General features: G+C 30.3%; 1 protein-coding gene across 4 annotated transcripts in view; it reads right to left on the bottom strand.

The window, feature by feature from the left end:
* The window catches only part of LOC122506403 (beta-hexosaminidase subunit beta-like), a 128,301-nt gene that overhangs the window by 41,071 nt on the left and 66,850 nt on the right, over window positions 1-20,380 (bottom strand). For 3 of the 4 annotated variants that reach the window (XM_043618546.1, XM_043618550.1, XM_043618548.1), the window contains exon 7: window positions 15,448-15,585. In XM_043618546.1, the coding sequence (XP_043474481.1) occupies window positions 15,448-15,585 (138 nt within the window). Of the gene's footprint in view, window positions 1-9,100; window positions 9,953-15,447; window positions 15,586-20,380 lie in introns of those variants that run through there. The other variant, XM_043618547.1, reaches the window with a different exon arrangement.

Here is a 20,380-nt window from a genome sequence, read left to right as displayed (position 1 = left end):
GCCATGTTTAAAATTCAAAGGGCATTAATCGTTAAAAAATAAAATAACATGTTTGGAGTTACGGAAAATTGATTCTTTATTGTTTACAGTTTGTAACTTAATAAAATAACAAAATAATAAAAATAAACAAAATAAAAAAATATATATAAATAAAAAAAATTTTGCACTGAAATATTAATAAAATTAAATAAAAATATTAATAAGATGATCAATTATATTATGAGTTATACAGAATTGCAGTTTTTGCAAATGAAGTAGCTCGTCCTCATCTTTGCGCATTTTAAACACATACCGAATTGTTGTAACCATAAAGAAATACGTTTCGGGATTCGATTTTTTACTTTGTTATACTTTCAACCATGAGTCCCACAAATTTTCTGCATACTTGCCTTGACAATTCAATTTGTTTTTTATCTTTTATTAATGGTTTTTCACATGATGCACAAAACTTTTTTTGAGCTTTTTTTGTACCGACGTCACAGAAAACACAATTTTCGATTCTCTGAAAATGTACACTGAGAGAAATGGATAGTTATATTTTGATGTTAAAAAGATGATGTTACACGATACTATCATAATGCTACTGCCAACCATCACAGATGCTAAAAAAATATAGTTATGCTACCCCGTACTACCAAGATGTTACTCCTGATGATATTGATGGTAACAGTGACTATCTAGATAGCTGTCTGTATACGTAGCATTAAAGATGGTCACCCTAACCACAATTATGTTACCCACTACTATAAATTTCTCTCCGTGTAATTGAACAAAAAGTTAGGTTTTACTAAGACAAGCTTCGACAAGCATGCGCGTAGGTGGCGCTAGTGAACTTGACAAAAAAACGCGAATGGCCTACCTAGACAGTGGTCCAACCTCGACTATACTCCCCTATGATTTATTATTGATAAACTATGATTTCTATAAATAATAAATATTGGTTTAATAAATAATAAATATAGGTTTCATGAATTACAACTATGGATTTAAATAATGTTATATTTTATAAAGAGAAAGTGAAATGTAATTACAATTTTGGTTTAAACAAGTCATAAATTGTGTTATTGTTTAAATATAATACGTGAAATTATTTTATTCTAAATTTTAAATTTAAAACTAAGTGAGCGACTTTACCCCGAGTGTATTCCTCACATTTCAGAATAAATTTAATTAAATCTTTTTGAAATAAGACAAAACTATATATGTACTTCGAAGAAGGACATCCAATAGTAACAAAAAAATTTGCCAAATAAATTAAGACTCAAAAATAATGATCGAAAAACTTAAAAATCCAAAAAACGTTTTTTTTCTGACACCTCTAAAAACATTTGATCGACTCTGATTCTATGTTGAATTCATGAAACTGAACGAAAGTTCGTTAATATAAGTTGAATGTTAAGTACTATTCACAGTACCAATATCTCCATCTTAAGTTGATTTCATAGCGTCAAATCGCTAGTGAGCAGGTTTACCCTGTGAGCGGGTTTACCCCAGTCTCCCCTAACAATTAATTAAATTACTTTTATATTACTTAATCAATTAAATTTAAAAAAATTTAAAAACGAATTAAAAAATAAACATAAAAATAGAGAAGTAAAATAATTAAAGAATAAATTAATAAAAATTAAATTTAATAAACCAATTATAATTGAAATTAATAATTAAACATAGGGGAGAGTGGGGCAAACTGGACCCCCTAACGGTTTTTTGACTCTTGTGACTAAACGAATCAACCGATTTCATTTTTCGATGGCTTGTTTGAAAGATCATTTAATTGCGCAACTTTTTCCCAGAGACACCTATACTTTCTCTTTTATTGTTTAGTTGCTGTGTTAACTTTAAAAATTTCTGCAAACGGTCCGGTTTGCCCCACCCCCTGGGGTAAACCGGACCCCCCCATAGGCAAACCAGACCGTTTGGTTTTTTATTTATAATATTGCATTTACATAATCTACAATAATAAAAACCGGACAAGTGTGAGAAGAACTCGTACTATAACCGAGGGTTCCATACCCACGTTTAAAACTTCTACTTTTTTGCTGAAAAAATATAAATATCAACTCCAATATTCTTTGCTGTATTTTTTCTGTAATCTACAGGTGAAAATAAATAAATAACCAATTTTTATCTCTTCAGATAAAAAACTGTGGGCGCTAGGGTAAAAAACACGCATTTTTGACGAAATTTAAAAAAAAAAATTTTTTTCGCTAAAAAAAATATGAAGATAAAATCCAATCATGTTCGGTGTATTTTTCTTGAAATCTACACATGAAAATACATAATATAAGCAAAACTATAGTCCAATAGGCCAAGAATTGTGAAAACCAAGGAGAGGGTACACACTTTTTTTCTAAAACGAAAAAATTTTTTAGTTTTTCGCAAAAAAAATATGAAGATGAACTCTGATAATTTTTTCTGTATGTTTGTTGAAATCTACACGAAAAAATAAATAAAAATGTATAATGCCAGTCCACTAAACTAAGAATTGAGAGAACTAGCATAGGTATAATTATTATCCAAAATTGAAAAAAAAAATTTAGGTTTTCGCTCAAAACGCAATGAAGATCAATTCTAATCATTTCCACTATATTTTTCCTGTAATCTACGCGTGAAAATGCATACGTGTATCAATTTTTAGCTCTCTAGATGAAAAACTATGAGCGCTAGGGGGGGGGTACATGGTCATTTTCCGTAACCGTTTTAATAATAAAAACATAAAGAATCATGTAAACAATGGTTGTAGTAATGAAAATAATAAAACGGGATTGAATTTTAATTAAATAAATATTTTTTTTCATAAAAAATAAAAATGTTTGTCATTATCAGAGAAACAATATTTAAGGGTCCAATTCTCATTGAAAGACAATTATTTTTCATTGTAAGTTAATATTTTAATGAAAGAAACATTTTATTTAAAAATAATTTTTATGAAACTTTAATTCAATGGAAATATCCTATGGCCGGTTTGCCCCACAGGCCCATTTTGATAATAAATGTTTGTCAAAAAGAAACGTTTTGCAAATTCATCAAAGTTTTTGGTGGTAAATATTCCTGAGGTGTGTACCTTCAAAACCTAAGACCTAATATTTGGAAACATTACACGATTTCCTCAGAATTTCCTTAAGAAAAAATTCGTAAAAGTGTAAAAAAAAAAAAACTTTTGTTCCCTTCGTCGCACAAACGCAAGCTAAAACTGTTAGATTAAAAAAATAAGGTATACTAAACATGGTTGTTTTAAATTTGTAAACAATACTTTTTCCAATTTCGCCATTTCGGAAATATTGAGAGAGGTCCGGGTTGCCCCACTCTCCCCTAATGAAAAACAACATTTTAAAAATTCAAAAAAAAATAAATAAAATTAGAGAAGTAATCGAAGGGTCAGAAAAATGTACAAAAGGAGAAATCGAATAAAAAATTAAAGAAGAAAATATTTTCCGCACACTAAAAAAAAAGTTTTACTTTCAGCCTCTTTTTGAGGCTGAATTTAAGGTGTAAACGGAGTCAGCCCCGACAGACTTATGTGAAATACATGGGCTGAATTTAAGGTGTAAGCGGAGTCAGACTTTTATTTTCCTGTGCGAAAGAAAATTGAAAAATATGTATAAATAAGAAAAGCAAAAAAAGGAGAAGAAATTAAGGAAAAATTAAAAGTGAAGAAGTAAATTAAAAATTTAATTGAATAATAAATAAAATAAGATAAAGAGGAAACAGTTGTAAAATACATTTAAAAGAAGCAGGACTCAATTATCGAATCAATTAAAAATAAACATATAAAGTAAAGAAAAGAAAATAACTTTAAAGTAAAAAATTAATAGAAAGATGACAAAATTAAATAGTCAATTAAAAATAAATTAAAAAACTAAAGAAGAAGAGAATATTGTAGAAGAAATTAATTACAGCAAGATTGAATTTAAAAAGAAATTGTTGAAAGAGAACTGAGTTAAAGAAAAAATTGATGAAAGAAGAGTCAACAAAAGAAGTAATTAATAAATGAAGCAAGCGAAATGAAATAAAAAAAGAAGAAATTCAAAAGTAAAAGTGGAACAAAAGAAGAGGAATAATAAAACGAAAAGAAGAAATCAACAAAAAAATGAAGTTAAAACGATCGAAGAAAGAAGATAAAAAAGAAACTTTTCGTAAAGTACTTAATGGAATAAATAAATAATCTGCCATTAAATAGATTTTTTAATTGTTTACGTAAATTGCTCACAGTCATATCAAGTTTTATATGTTGAAAATATTTTCAAGGATCATTCATCTTTCTTTTTCTTCTCCTTCGAGTTTAAAGTCAGGCTTAGCTCTTTAAGTCTACCCACTCTACGAGCAGAGAGTCGAGTATCGACCACAGTTTCTAAGTCGTCATGTAGCGTATGTACTTACTTTACATTCGCTGGCGACACTTTATCACGTTTCGTTGTTATAAATCTCACTTTCAACAGGAAAAAAAATTTCAATTACAATTTAAATAGCTGCCTTTAAAGAAGTAGCGAATTTTTATTCTTAATATCAAGTCATTATCTTTGTTCTTAACTTAAAAAGAAAGTTTTTTTTATGATTTTTTGTTATTTAGAGGTCAGATAGTAAAGAACAACAATATGATAAATGTCAAAATGTTTGTAATAATTAAAAAAAATATTCGTAAAAATATTTTGGATAATTTTCCTAGAATTTTATTTAATCTACTACACGAGTTTCGAAGTAGAACAATAATATTATTCTGAAGGTAATACTGACATACTTTCTGCTATACTGTCAGGAAAAATTACGTCACCAAGAAGTGAAAAATAATTTTTCCTTAGGGGCCGTACACATAATACGTCACGCGGCTAGGGGGAGGGAGGGGGTCTGAGAATTGTGACTAAGTGTGACATGGGGGAGGGGGGGGGTGAACTCATGTGTTACGTCACAATCTTTTAAATTCAAAGATTATAAGAAATTATATGTGACAATGGCACTTTTTCTAAATAAAACATGTTAAAAATGCTCTAAATTATTTAATATCTATTATATGTACCTGTTTAACATCTATTGGTATATTATTTATAATATGATAAGTAATATATTCTCTTAATTTGAATCAGTTAAAAATCATGGTTTAAACTGGCAATCAGCAGTGACTGTCTTTTTGTATCTGAATCAGTTAAAAATAACTGAAAAATTATCCACAAAACACCGAAACTTTTCTAAATATATGTATATTAAAGATTTGCTTGCATACTTCGAAAAGTTTACTAGCAATTTGTTTATTTAAAATTGTGTAAAGATTTAAATTTCTCACTCCAATAAATGTTTATCGTCAAATTTTCTTAAAAATATAGCTTGAAACTTTCCTGAACATTTAATTACACTTTTGACTATACTCGTAAAAATTTTGCTGAAAATTTAAGTTAAATTTTCAGGAATGTTTCGCGCTAAACATTTATTGAAGTGGGATATTTAAATCTTTATACAATTTTTACTAAACATTGCATTTAAATATTTCGAAGCTTGCCTTCAATAAATTGTTAGGAAAGTTTCGGTGCTATGTAGGTAGTTAAACGTGACTAATAATTAAATCAATCCAAAAAAATTTTATTGAAACATCAGTTATTTTTAACTAATTGTCAGAAAAAAAATATTACTATTTGAATTAGTGACTGATTTCTTGCTTCTAAATCAGTTATTTCTAACTGATTCAATAATTTAGAGTGTTGTATATAATATATAATGTCCAATGTATAAAATTTACAGTGAAATTTACGTGTGTGACGTGACGTAGGGGGAGGGAGGGGTTCAAGGTTTGTGACGAAGTGTGACATAGGGGGAGGGAGGGGTCAAAAATGGTCAAAAATCGCGTGACGTATTATGTGTACGGCCCCTTATTTGTATTGCGGAAAAATTTTTACATTTGTAATTAAAATTTTGATTCAACGAAAAGTGACATCCAGAGAAAAGTATTTTTTATTCATATAGTAAATTCCTCTCATTGTTAGAACTTTTTCTCTAACGTTTTTACATCAAGGGTAAAATTCTTATTTTGAGATAATTTTCTTCACATCCAAGGAATATTTCATTTAGTACATTTTTTCTTATCAAGGATAAATTATTTTTCTTGAAGGGACACATAGAAATTCTGGATCAAAAGATGTGCGAGTTCCGATATTCAAGCAATTTTTAAAGATAGAAACTTTTTTTACTATATACATAATGAAAACTCATAAGCAAAAGTTTAAGTTTATATTATTAAACTTATAAAGTTTTAAGTGGGGCAAGAGTTTTAATAGCCAGAACTTCTGTTATTTAGTTACAAACAGCAATTCATAAAAGACTCATAAGAGAATCTCCTAAAGAAGTCAAAAAATAACTAGAAAAAGGGGAGTTTATAAGTTTATTTTATTTTCAACAGAATCTATTAAACCTTCAAAAGCCAAAGCTTCTTCTAGTAAATGTAAAGAAAAAATCATGAAAGAAACTTAAAAAAGAAACTCATCAGCACCTGAAATAATAATTCAAAAAAGAAAAGTTTTTGAGTTTCTGTTTTATTTTTAGTAGAAACTATTAAATTTTGAAAAACCAAAACTTTTTCAATTAACCGCATAGAAAACTCATAATCAACTCAAAATAGAAATTTTTTATGAGTTTCTGTCTTATTTTGGATAGAAACAGTTAGACTTTCAAAAGTTATAACTTTTTTCAAGTAGACGTAAAGAAAAATTCACGAAAGTAATTCATAAGAGAATTGGTCGGATAAATGCCTGGCTCGGTGGGCGGACCAAGGGTACTTGGTTCGCGCCCATTAGCCTGGGATTTTTCCGGCACGTGAGATAATCTGAGCGGGAGGTTTGACGTCGAAGTATAATGATGTGCACCGTCGATTATTGTCCGGTACACACCATTAGAATTCGACTGTCGATAAACCGGTTGTACTCGGAGAGGTTTTCTACAGTTTCCCTCTCCACTGGCGAGAAAACCCATTAGACGGGTGGTCCATGCAAATGCGAGTACTCCTAACCTCAAAGTCGTTCTGTAGAAACGCAAAAACAAGTTGGTATATAAGAGTGTGTGTTCTGACAGTTGGCTAAGCCTGAAGTCATTTAAAAAAAAAAAAAAAAAAAAAAAAAAAAAAAACTCCAACATAAAAACACAAACTCATAAAACATAACAACATTTGTTGTGCGTATTATGTTTTTCAAAAATTTGAGAAAAACTTAAATTTTCGGTTTATGAGTTTATACTTATACTAAAAAAATTTGTCTCTTTATTATAAAAAACGTTTTGCCATCTTTCATTATTGAGAAGAAAGAATATTTTTTTTTATTTTTAGAAAATATTTATGCCTTAAGGAGGTTCTCCGGCTGCTACTCTTAAAAAATCGATTTTCTTCCAATTTCATTTAACCCTTTAACGCCCGACTTTTTTGTAGCAGTACAATTCACGTCATTGCTCGTATATAAAGGTTTTCGGGGTCGCTGAATACGAATTTGAGGTCAGATTTTAAAAATTCAAAATGGCGGATCCAATATGGCGGACATCTTTTCGAAAAATTAATTCAATTTGCCTGAAAATTGTTACTCGGGGGTTTTTGAAAGCGCTGATTACGAATCTGATGTCCTTTTTCAAAATTCAAAATGGCGGATCCAATATGGCGGACACATTTTATAAAAACTGATTCAATTTGCTTAAAAATTGTTACTCGGGGGTTTTCGGGGTCGCTGATTACGAATTTTATGTGAGATTTTAAAAATTCAAAATGGCGGATCCAATATGGCGGACATCTTTTCTAAAAACGGATTCAATTTGCTTGAAAATTGTTACTCGGGGGTTTTCGGGGTCGCTGTTTACTAATCCAATGTTAGTTTCTATGTTAGGCAATTGTTTTTCTATAGTCACGAATGTAAACGAAAATTTAATTTTGACATCGTTTTCTCATTTGGCATTTGTTTATCGGATTGTCACAAATGTAGATTCATATTTTACTCGGATCGCGTTCTCATGTTAGGCTTTTGTTTTCCGATTTTTACAAATATAGTCAAGCATTTTAGATTGATTTCGTCTTTGTGTTAGGCATTTGTTTTTCTGATTATTACGAATATAGAAATGAATATTCCATTAATCATTATGATGCCGGTTTCGCGTTAGGCATTTGTTTTGCACATTGTCACGAAGGTATCGAACATTTTATTCTGATCTCGTTTTTATTAGGACATTTTATACACTAAATTGAAACCACTATTTTACATTTTAAAAAATTAAAATCAAAATCGTAATCAGCGACCCCGAAAACCCCTGAGTAACAATTTTCAGGCAAATTAAAACAATTTTTAAAAAAGATGTCCACCATATTAGATCCGCTATTTTGAATTTTTAAAATCTGATATCAAATTCGCAATCAGCGACCCCGAAAACCCCCGAGTAACAATTTTCAGGCAAATTGCATCAGTTTTTAGAAATGACGTCCGCCATATTGGATCCGCCATTTTAAATTTTTAAAATCTGGCATCAAATTCGTAAGAAGTCGTCCATATACCACGTGGACACTTTTGGGGGAGGGGGGGGTTAGAAAAGTTTGAAAATGTCCACGATCCCATGTATTTTTGTGTCCACAAGGGGGAGGGGGGATCAAAAATCTTTGAAAAACTGACCACGTTGTATATGACGACCCCTAATCTGCGACCCTGAAAACCCCCGATTAACATTTTTCAGGCAAATTGAATCAGTTTTTAAAAATGATGTCCGCCATATTGGATCCGCCATTTTAAATTTTTTAAATCTGAAATTAAATTCGTAATCAGTGACTCCGAAAACCTCCGATTAACAATTTTTAGGCAAATTGAATCAGTTTTTTAGAAATGATGTCCGCCATATTGGATGCGCCATTTTGAATTTTTAAAATCTGGCATGAGATTCGTAATCAGCGACCCCAAAAACCTCCGAGTAACAATTTTCAGGCAAATTGAATCAGTTTTAAAAAATGATGTCCGCCATATTGGATCCGCCATTTTGAATTTTTAAAATCTGATATCAAATTCGTAATCAGCGACTCCGAAAACCCCCGAGTAACAATTTTCAGTAGCTTTGTTTTCTTTTATTTTCGAATTTGTAATTTTGTTGCAAATTTTTCAACAAATTTTTTTTTTATTATTGTTGTAATTACAAAATTGTTAATTATTTTTTAAAATGTAAATTTTGTTCATAAAGGTTTATAAATTTGTGGGTCATGAGCGTTTAGAACTAAAAAATATCTTAATTTTTGTCGAAGTTATAGCTTTTTGAAATGAAAAGTGGTTTCGATCGAAACCGCTGGGCGTTAAAGGGTTAAATTTTGAGAAAATGTTTCTTCGACTGCGCTCTAATATGGTAGAAATTTCAGAACCCTTTGCCATGCTAAATTTTAAAATATTCAAGTTCAAACTTCAGCTTCTACATGCGATTATTTTGAAAATGAAAAATGCCAACTACGATATCTCGTTTTTTGACATGGCAAAGGGTTCTGAAATTTCTACCACTTTTAGAGCGCACTCGAAGAAACATTTCCTCAAAATTTAAATAAAATTGGAAGAAAATCGATTTTTTTAAGAGTAGCAGCCGGAGAACCTCCTTAAATAAGAATACTTTTATTTTAAAAGTATAAGTCTATGAGTTTTAAGAAGAATTTTCCTTCAGATTAGAAAATTACTTTCCTTCTGGTTGAGATTATGGAAATCTGTCAGCAAAAGTGAGAAACTGATTTTTCACGTTTTTGAAAATGACTGAAAACGATTTTAATAGAGAAATAATATATTTGGGCAGTGAATATCAGACGATGCAAAGACCCGCTCCATTGGGTGGCTGAGCGGGAATACCACGTTTGTTCATGCGACAAGCATGCTCCTCCAAACGCCTCGAGACATAGTCCAGAGATTGTACTTCAAAACTCCAAAGTCGTTCAGCTGCCGCACTTGCTCGAGGCCATATTCTTGAATGGACGTTGTTTCTGCAAGTTATTTATAAATAACATCGTTATAATAAACTAAAATTCATCATCATGGAAATAACGTTCTATATCATATTACGAAATTCTTGAATCCATTTTGTGGCTTTAAAGAGATGAACAGTGTTTTTGAATTAAGAAAAAATTGGCTCTGCATTGTATTTAGTCGTATAATTTTTTTTTATCCAATTCTCAAATAACATTTTAAGCTCAATATTGTGTCAACATTACATGGCAGTATAATTACACTGAGAGAAATGGATAGTTAAAATTTGATGGTTAAAAATAGTTTGTACGTGGTCCCATCATTATGTTACTGGGTACAATATACTATCCACTTCCAGGCGCGGATCCAAGGGAGGGGGGCACAGTGTAATGCCCCCCCCCCCGAGAATTCAAACTTCCTGGAATTTTTTAAATAAAAATTCCATTCATATAAGGTCATCAAGCTAACGTCTAGCAGATGGCCCCCCCCCAAGAACCTTGTCTGGATGGCCCTTGTCCACTTTTTACAATCTAAGATGTTACCCGAGAACATATACACTGAGAAAAAAGAGGGCACGTTGCATCACATTTTTGAGTCACGTTGCGCGACTTAACCCTGAATTCTTCTACACACTTTTCTGGGGCATGCAGCGTTCCCCAAAGAGCGTGTAATACACTTTAAATACAGCTAGCCTCGACTCAGGGGAACGCTGCGCGCCCCAAAAAAGTGTCTAGCAGAACACAGGGTTGAGTCGCGCAACATGACTCGAAAATGTGCTGCAACACGCCTTTTTTTTCTCAGTGTACATATGCTAACTTTTCTTAATGGGTTAAAGAAATTGTATTAAAGGTGGAGACTAACAAATGGATATAGTAAATGAAATAGAAAAGAATTGTTTATAACATTTAAAAATTAAATAATAGGCATTAACAGTAAGTGTGCATTAGATTTTCATATTTTAGTACCTAACGATTGGAATCTAGAAATATCGCAAACCTATGAAAATAAACAAAATTGCTCACGATAGGAATCGAACCTACGGACTTACAGACTAACGCTCTAACCACTATGCTAACGACACGTGTGTACAGTAAAGTTTTAATATCTCAGTACCATTCAAACTTACAATTATTATTGAATCACATATGAGAAAAAAATTAGAATAAGTTAAAAGTAATAAATTGAATTAAAAAAGATTAAACTAAATTTTTAATAATAGAATTAAATAACTTTACTTATTGCATTTAACATTTTACAAGTGGTAATTTTTTAATATTTTTTTATTCATAGTAAAAAGTATAATAGTATTTTAATAACCAAATAAATTATTATAGAAAGTGAATTTATCATTCGGCAGTTAAATATTAAGAAGAAAGAAGCTATCAATAATCCGAATCAAATTTTTACTAAATAAATTAAATATCTCAAATAAATCTCTATAAGCTCTTAGATTTCATATGTATCGACAGCACAGCTGCCCGAATACAGAAACCTGCTTAATCTGAAAAATATTTTCGAAATTAATTAATAATTTTAAAATTATCAAAGAATCCAGAAAAAAACGGTAGCATGGTGGGATACGAGCCCACGACCTTTCTATTGCCGGTAGACTGCTCTGACCACTGAGATACATGCACTCCGAGATTCTCCGAACTCTTTGACATATACTATCATTACATATACATTATTATATATTATTACATTACATATACATTATTATATATTATTACATTACATATACATATACTATTTATTTAGTAAAAATTTGATTCGGATTATTGATAGCTTCTTTCTTTCTAATATTTAACTGCCGAATGATAAATTCACTTTGTATAATTATAATTGCCTATGAATTGAAATACTAGGCTTACCATCTTTAAGAAACTTCCTACGTTATCATTAAAAATAACGTAGGAAGGGATAGTATACCCGAGTCGAAATTTAAGCCCTACTTTCACCCTGAATTTTCAGGGTCTATTGAGTGTTAGGAGTAGTAAAGTAGGGTCTAATTCTAATACAATTAGACCCTCCTTTGACTCCCAAGACAGGCGGAAATTTGCCAATCTTCCATTTGGAGAAGCAAAGGAGGGTCTAATTTTAAGAAACCTATACCGTACTTTTAAACCTCGTAGACCCTACTTTCATACTCCTAGACACTACATTCTAAAAGAAAATTTTGAATTATTTTTTAATGCATTACTTGAAACACTGCAAATGCAAAAAGTACTCCAAATTCATAAATACTGATGTGTTTTATAGCGTCTATATACACTTCGTGTATATAGACGCTATAAAACACATAAAATTCCACTTTTACTCATCCCAAGTGCTTCAATTGAATCTGAGCAAATCTTTAAATTTTTCTTTTTCTAATTGTAGAGTCTAGGAGTATGAAAGTAGGGTCTACGAGGTATAAAAGTACGGTATAGGTTTCTTAGAAGAAGACCCTCCTTTGCTTCTCCAAATGGAAGATTGGCAAATTTCAGCCTGTTTTGGGAGTCAAAGGAGGGTCTAGTTTTTAAAAATTGTATTGAAATCAGACCCTACTTTACGACTCCTAAACCTGAATAAGCCCTACATTTTCAGAGGCTAAGTAGGGTCTAAATTTCGACTCGGGTATATTTTTAATTTTTAACACAAAAATTTGAGAATAATAAGAATTTTAATAAATTATTGTTTTATTCTATTAAATGCGAATTTAAACATTTTTCTTTATAATAATAAAAACATAATTTAACAATACTTCATAAATTGACTTTGAATATAGTGAGAAATGATTCATTAATAGAGACAATTTTTAATTTTGTACAACGATAGTTTATTAATTTGAATCTTTCTCGCAAGCGGTGAAATAAAATTGAGATTAATATATAAGGACAGTTGAAACTTTCTGAAGCAATAATGTAAAGCGTTCGATGTATGTATTAGTGTATGCGTTTAGAATGTACTGTAGGCAGGTGTATCAATTAGTATTTGTTCGTAAACAATTGTAGGGGGTTTAGGTAGTGATTGAAGTAGGTAAATTGAGATTTACGGCAGTATTAATATAGATCTACTGAAGTAAAATTATTTTTTATTTTTGTTCTTCAACTTTTACCGAACTATTCAGTAAATTGCAACTGGTTCTATTTTACTGAACACTTTTCCTTACGTTTTACCGAACTTTCAGTAAATTGCAACTCGTCAGTTTTACCGAACACTATATCTTACGTTTTACCGAACTACTCAATAAATATGAATGTAGCGAGCACTTGGCTTACGTTTTACCGAACTGTAAGTGAAGCGCTAATACATAAATCGTAAGGATTATGCTTTTTACATTATTTTTTAATGCAATTTCTTTTACAGTCTAGTTCTTGAAAAATTACTGTTTTAACAGTTCATCCCAGTTTTACCAAACTAAATTCAGTAAAATTTCAGGAATAAATTTTCTCCGTGTACCTGTACAATCAAATTTCAATAATCTTCTGATAGTAAATACTACAATCTAGATAGCTGTCCGTATACTTAGCATTAAAGATGGTCATCCTAACCATCATTATGTTATCCACTACTATAAATTTCTCACCGATAGTATAGCTCGGTTGGCGGAATCTCAAGGCTTGCGATCGCAGAGGTTAAGCATCATTTGAGCGCGGTTAGTGCTTGAATGGATGACCCTCTGTGAATCGCTACAGTCTCGGTTTTTTCGCTGATCGAGATATTTCAAACGGGAGGTTTGACGCCGAGGCTATGTTTGTGCATTTGTGATGGCTATCCAAATGTACATTCATGAATCGACGTCAATAAACCGGTTGTACTCGGGAAGTGGGTTTACTGCAGTTTTCCTCTCTCCTGGCCAAATGTCCAGGCGAATGCGAGTACTCCTAACCTAAGTCGGCTGCAGCCGCAAAAGTAGGAACCCCAAAGAGTTTGTAAGTTAGAAAAGTTTAGTAGTGATGTTGAGGAGATTGTAAACTAAAGGCCCGAAAGGGCATATAATGAAATCATACTTTACTTTACTATAAATTTCTCTCCGTGTACAACAATATTGAAATATTTTTTAACATTGCGAGGCAATATTCCCTCACAATCTGCAGGGATCACAGGTTTTTTCCCTGTTATTTTCAAACGTTTTAATAAAATTCTGCAAAACAATTTAATTATTTTGAAAGATTTTGATAAAATTCTTCTTAATAATTTAAACATGTTCATAAATAATAAAATTATTCGTAGGAATTCAATTATTTTCAGTACCTACATCTAAATGCATGTTATTTTGAGTGATAAGCGTTAAATCCTTCCATAGTTTAATTGTTAGTAGTAAAATAAATGATCATGGGAAGGTGAAGAATTGAAAAATTCAATGTATCGTCAAAATTGCGACGTTTCGTTGGCTAAGGTTTGCCAACCTCATCAGGCAGATTCGTTAAAACATAAAAATCGCGTTCTAACTCGTCAAAATAAAAAAGATTTCATTGAGAAAAAATATTTCTTTATACCAATTTCCACATATATCAAAATTGTTATAAATTGTTGAAATTATAAATTTGTTATAAATTTGAAATTGTTATAAAGAAATATTTTTTCTCAATGAAATCTTTTTTATTTTGACGAGTTAGAACGCGATTTTTATGTTTTAACGAATCTGCCTAATGAGGTTGGCAAACCTTAGCCAACGAAACGTCGCAATTTTGACGATACATTGAATTTTTCAATTCTTCACCTTCCCATGATCATTTATTTTACTACTAACTGCATGTTATTTTGTCCACAGAAAGTGACGCGCAGCAATTGAACAGCGCGCAGAATTAGACGCTTTCAATATTATTTTTAATTATTTAATTTTAATTAAATGGTCTAATTTTGTAGGCTATTAATTTTTGTAAAAATTTCTTAACAATACAAACAATTGGTTTAATAAATTTCAAATATAATTACTTTGCTATAAATATTTTTTTTTCTATGCAAAAGATATCTTGTCTGGAAAGCTGCAGAAACTAGTGCACTTACCCTATTTCAATAAAATTTCTTTAAAGAATTCAATTGTTTTTAAAAATTTTAATAAAATTCTTTATAAGAATTCAATTATTTTGAGTGCAGTATTGAAATATAAATTAATTAAAAACATTTATTAAAAAATGTTTTTAAAAACATTAATTAAAAACATTTAAATACTATTTTTTATTCAAAATGTAAGTAAAAAGATTACAAAATTGATGAAATAGGTGCCATAAGTTGAAAAAAGTAAGAAGATGACAGTTTATGATCCCTGCACAATACTTTTTCAATGCATTGCTAAAATAGGTGTCTTTTTTGATATCATAAAATAAGATGTAAGATGGAAAAATGTCATCTTACATCTTAAAATAAGATGTTTTCTAAAGTATCTTAGTATCTACTAACACGGAAAAAGCAGCCAAATTGTTTGAGATTAAATTTGAGAGTTCTAAAAATATTACTCGAAGTCGTATTTTTTGTGACACTCCTTTCAGTAGGAGTGTCATTTCAATAAGTTTTCAATAAGTTTTACCTATCAACGAATTCGGCCCACATGCAAGCTTCACCGCCCATCATAAGTTTCTTTTGATCAATTGATCCAGTAAAGGAGAGAGGATCGCAGAGGTAATATTTTCGCCAATCACCACCACCGGCAACGTGATCAAGGTACCTAGAAGTCATATAAATTCTATTATTTTTTGTTCAATAATTTTTCTTGGTTAATGTCGTTGTTAATTAATATAAAAAATAAGAATTGAAAATTAAAACATGCAAAAATAGGAGGCTAACTCTGCTGGGGATCAAAACCCAAGACCTCTGTCGTTCAGTGGAAGAGGAATCAACCGGCAACTGTGTGTCCTGGGTTTCGATTCCCAGCAGAGTTAGTCCTCCATTTTTGCTTAGTTTTATTTGAATTTTTTCAGAATTTTTTACGAAACAATTGTCAATTTATGAGTAATCTTATGAAGAGCAATCAACCGGTAATTAATTTTTTCATAGTTTAAAATTTATTTTTCAATTCATAGTTTTAATTTTTAATTCTTATTAATCAGTTTAATTAAATATTTTTCAAATATTTGAAATAATGAGCTCCCGGATCAAAAAATTCTATTTGCTGCCTGACTGAGGTGAAAATTCCCTGTTTGAACGCAAATCCAGTTTTTTGATCCGGGAGCTCAATTGAAGGGCTACATAAAATAAGGGGACGAACGCGAGGCTTGGAAGGGATACTACCAGTCGGGTAGCAGTGACAAGCCTTGAGCCGCTCGCTGCTACCTGACTGATATTATCCCTTTCAACCACGCGTTCGTCCCCTTATTTCATGTAGCCCTTCAATTCTGCCGTGTTTTCGAGAAACACAGTAACTGCAGATTGAAAGATTTCGAGAAAAACTGTTCGAATCTTCATTGCCCCCTCCCGCATAGCCTAATTGAAATGATTATAAAACACCATTTTTTACTTTTAATTCGTATGAATGCCCTCTTTTTAATGATGTAAAAATAAATGTTTTATTTGTTTAAACAATAAATAAATTATTAAAACTGTAGTTACCGGTATGCTGATTTGAGCTTCGTCGCACGAAATACCAAGTAACTGGCAGTTAGGGGAGCGTGGGGTAATGGGAGCTTTTAAATTTCACGCACTTAAAAGCCTTCAAATTCGCTGCAATGGCTAGAAAATCTTCTACAACCTTTGTTTATATCATTCCAAAACAAACGATCACATTCTTGACAAATTTTTAGTAAAGACAAGGGAAAATGTATTTTTTGAGTTTTCGTTGTAAAATGCCAAATATTTCTAAACATCACCATAAGTAGTTAAAATCGTATTATTTAGTTCTGTTTTTTCATTATATTATAGGTGAATATGTGTAGATATGTATACTTGTATAAAAATCGAAATAATAATAAAATTTGTTTATGTTTTTATTTTTTTATTCAAATTTTGTCCTGTAAAAATTCTGTGGGGTAATGGGAGAATTAGTGTCAGACCAAAGAATTTTCGTTACTATGTTGCGTCTTTCGTTATTTCTTTGAAAATTGTAAAAGATATCACCTTATGAAAAAACTTTTAATTTAAAAATAATTTTTGGTGGGAAAAATGAAAAATTTAATTTTTTTTCAAAAATTTTTTATTCAATTATAATTTAGGAAAAAATTTATTCTAAGTCTAAAGTTTTGGCTTCATTGTAAGTATTAACACTTTTTTCTATTAGAAAACAAAAAATATTCCTAAAATATGGAAATTTTTTAAATTTCAAGTGAAAGCTCCCATTACCCCACAAATTGGGTGATCGCAAAAAATGTATTTTTTTTTTGAAAATTTTTTTTTTCCAATTTACTTTCTCTTTTTAAGTTTCTAATTAAACATAATTAAAGATACATAATGAAATGAGTAGGAAATAACGAAAACAATGTATTATTATAAAGATAAGTTGGTTTTTTAAATAATTTTCCTTAAGGGGCTCCAATTCCCCCACGCTCCCCTACTTGGTCTTTCGTGCGATAAGCGCTCGGATAAGACCCTTCTTCGCGCAGAGAACTTAGGTAACTGCAAGAGAATATAATGGGGGAGTTCTAAAAAAAGGTATTTTTATTGTAATAATTTTAGAAAAAATGAATAATATAATATTATAATAGTACATTTCGTAACTAGTGTGAACTGATGGCGTTTTTGAAACGAGCGCAATGTTTTTGAAACGAGTTGAAGGCGAGGCGCCGAGCCGGAAACGAGTTTCAGAAACTTGCGCGAGATTTAAAAAACAGTTCACGCAAGTAACGAACGATACTTTTTATAATAAAGTTATAAAAAAAGGCGTTAAAAACGAGACACCCAGATTTGTCACAAAACTAGTTTACCGATATAAATTCAAACGTACAAGCATGTTTTATCACGCGGGGGGGTTCGGGGGGTCTCCCCCCGACGAGGTCCAGGGGCGGAGCCCCGGCCGGGAGGGTTCGGGGGGCGAAGCTCGCCGACTGCAAAAATACCGACTCAAAAGATTAATTTTCATTAAGGCCGTGTCCACAACAGAAGTTTTAGTGAACAACAACGCGCAAGTTGCATGCAACTGTGCGCGCAATTGACAACCACTGAAAGTAAAATACGTGTTGGTTCGTTCCGCCTGTTTTGAATTTGTTTACTTTCGCATAACCATAGCCATAGGTCAGGGAAATCAGGGAATTCAGGGAAAAGTCAGGTAAATTAAAATTGCTCAGAGAAATCGGGGAAAAGTCAGGGATTTTTATTTAAGTACCTAAATGGAAAAAATTGAATTTTAGAGAAGTTACAAATAATTGCAAAAATTCAATTATTTTCAAAAGTAATAAAATTCTTCGCGGAAATTCAATTATGTTCAAAAATTTAAAAAAATTCTCATAAAAATTCAATTATCTTTAAAAATAATAAAATTCTTCTCCAAATTTCAATTATTTTCAAAAATTTTAATAAAATTCTTTGCTAATTTTTAACTATTTTCAAATAATTTTTTTCAACTCAATGATTTTCAATATTTATACAGTTTTAATAAAATTTTTCAAAAGAATTCAATTATTAAAAAAAAAATTTTGATAAAATTCTAAACAAATTTTGCAATAATTCAATTGTTTTCATAAATAATAACATTTTTCACAAAAATTCAATTATTTTCATAAATAATTAAATTCATCATTGTATTTCAGTTATATTTTTAATATAATTTAAATTAAATTCCTCGAAAAATTTAATTATTCTTGAAAATTTTATTAAAATTTCTCGAAAAAATTTAAATTTGTTGATAAAATTCTTTATGATAATTTACTTTCGAAAAACATTTATTTATTCAGTAAATTATATATTTTTGTATTTAAATAATTGAATTCTTGTAGAATTTTTCAATAAAAATTTATTTGAAAATGAATATTAGTTAAAATTTAAGATAATAATTCAATATTAAAAGCATTATAGCATGAACTTTTAAAAATACATAATTGATAAAATACATAATTGAATTCAAGGAATTTTAACAAAATTTTTGAAAATATTGCCATTTTTTGAAGAATTTACTTAAAATTGTATTAAAAATAATTGAAATTCTGTGAAGAATTTTATTAATTTATGAAAGTAATTGAATTCTTGCAATGAATTTTTTCAAAATTTTTTTTAAATAATTGAAATAATGTAAAGAATCTTATTATTTATGAAAATAATTGAATTCTTGCAACGAATTTTATTATAATTTTTGTAAATAATTTAATTTTTTTTTGAAAAATTTAATGGAAATTAAAATTTTTATAAAACATGAAGATATCAATCACTCCGAGTGGATAAGACTTGAAGTAATTGATATCTTCATGTTTTATAATAATATTCTTATAAGTTGTTTAATTTAAAAAAATTTTGAATTTGAATGTTTTGAAGAATTTTAATTCCTATGGAAAAATAATAATTAAATACTTATTTTAAAATTTAGTTATTTATGTTTGCGAATAATTTTACAATTTAAGAAATTCGTAAGTAAATGTAGTAGAATGTTTTTTTTTTGAGTATCTAATAATTTTTAGAGTGAATCAGAATATTCTTTATGATCAGGGAAAAAGTTAAAATTTTGTCTGGAAATCAGGGAAAAGTCAGGGAAAAACAAAATTAATTTTTTGTGGCAAACCTGTATTATTTCTATTTTTTAGAATTAATACTACTTTAATTTCGCTAACACTAGAAATCAAAAAACTATACTAAAAAAAATCTGCCTGCGCAAGCGCGGACACATTCTCATCCGCGCTTCGCGCGAGGGCTCGCTTCGCTCGCAAGTTTCAGCGCGCCTCGGGGCGCGCGAATATTGATCGTCGCGCTTCGCGCTCCGTGTGTTGTTGCGCGCTTCGCTCGCGGTGGTCTGCAATTGTTGTGCATTATTTGCGTTCTTGTACTTGTTTCTTATTATATGTTTCATAAAATATTTTTTTTCTTAAAGTTACTACGACTTTAAGGATTACATTCTCATAATATGTTTTTGTTTGCTAATGATTGCGAGATTAAGTGGATTTAAATGTATATTTTTGGTCTTGATGATTAAAATTGTAAAGTTATTTTTAATTATACTAACACTCTTAGCAGAAACATGATTTGCAGAAGCAGCTAAAATATTCTTAAAGTATTACTATCAAGTTTTTTGTGTATAGTGTAGACCGGAGCGTAATGAATAACTTTTCACTCTTTGTTGATTTACTCGGACATTTTTGTTTTATTTAAGTGTTTATCTCTTAGAAAAATTACTCTGGTATCTCAGCTTTCTTTTAAAAAAACGAACGTCCCTATATTACTCTTAGTTTTTTTCGACAATGAACAGACACTTTGTCGATGCGGTATCGTAGGTTGCTCTTTATGCATAGCGTGTTGCATTAGCCAACACGCCCTAGGGGTACTTGGGAAATATTTTGTAATTTTTATCAATACAGTAAGTGTGAATCAAAAATCTCAAATTGACCCTC

This window comes from Leptopilina heterotoma, unplaced genomic scaffold, assembly GCF_015476425.1.
Source record: "Leptopilina heterotoma isolate Lh14 unplaced genomic scaffold, ASM1547642v1 Lhet_417, whole genome shotgun sequence".
Classification (NCBI taxonomy): domain Eukaryota; kingdom Metazoa; phylum Arthropoda; class Insecta; order Hymenoptera; family Figitidae; genus Leptopilina; species Leptopilina heterotoma.
Note: the sequence above shows the minus strand (reverse complement) of the source record. Positions and strands in the feature narration are given on the sequence as shown.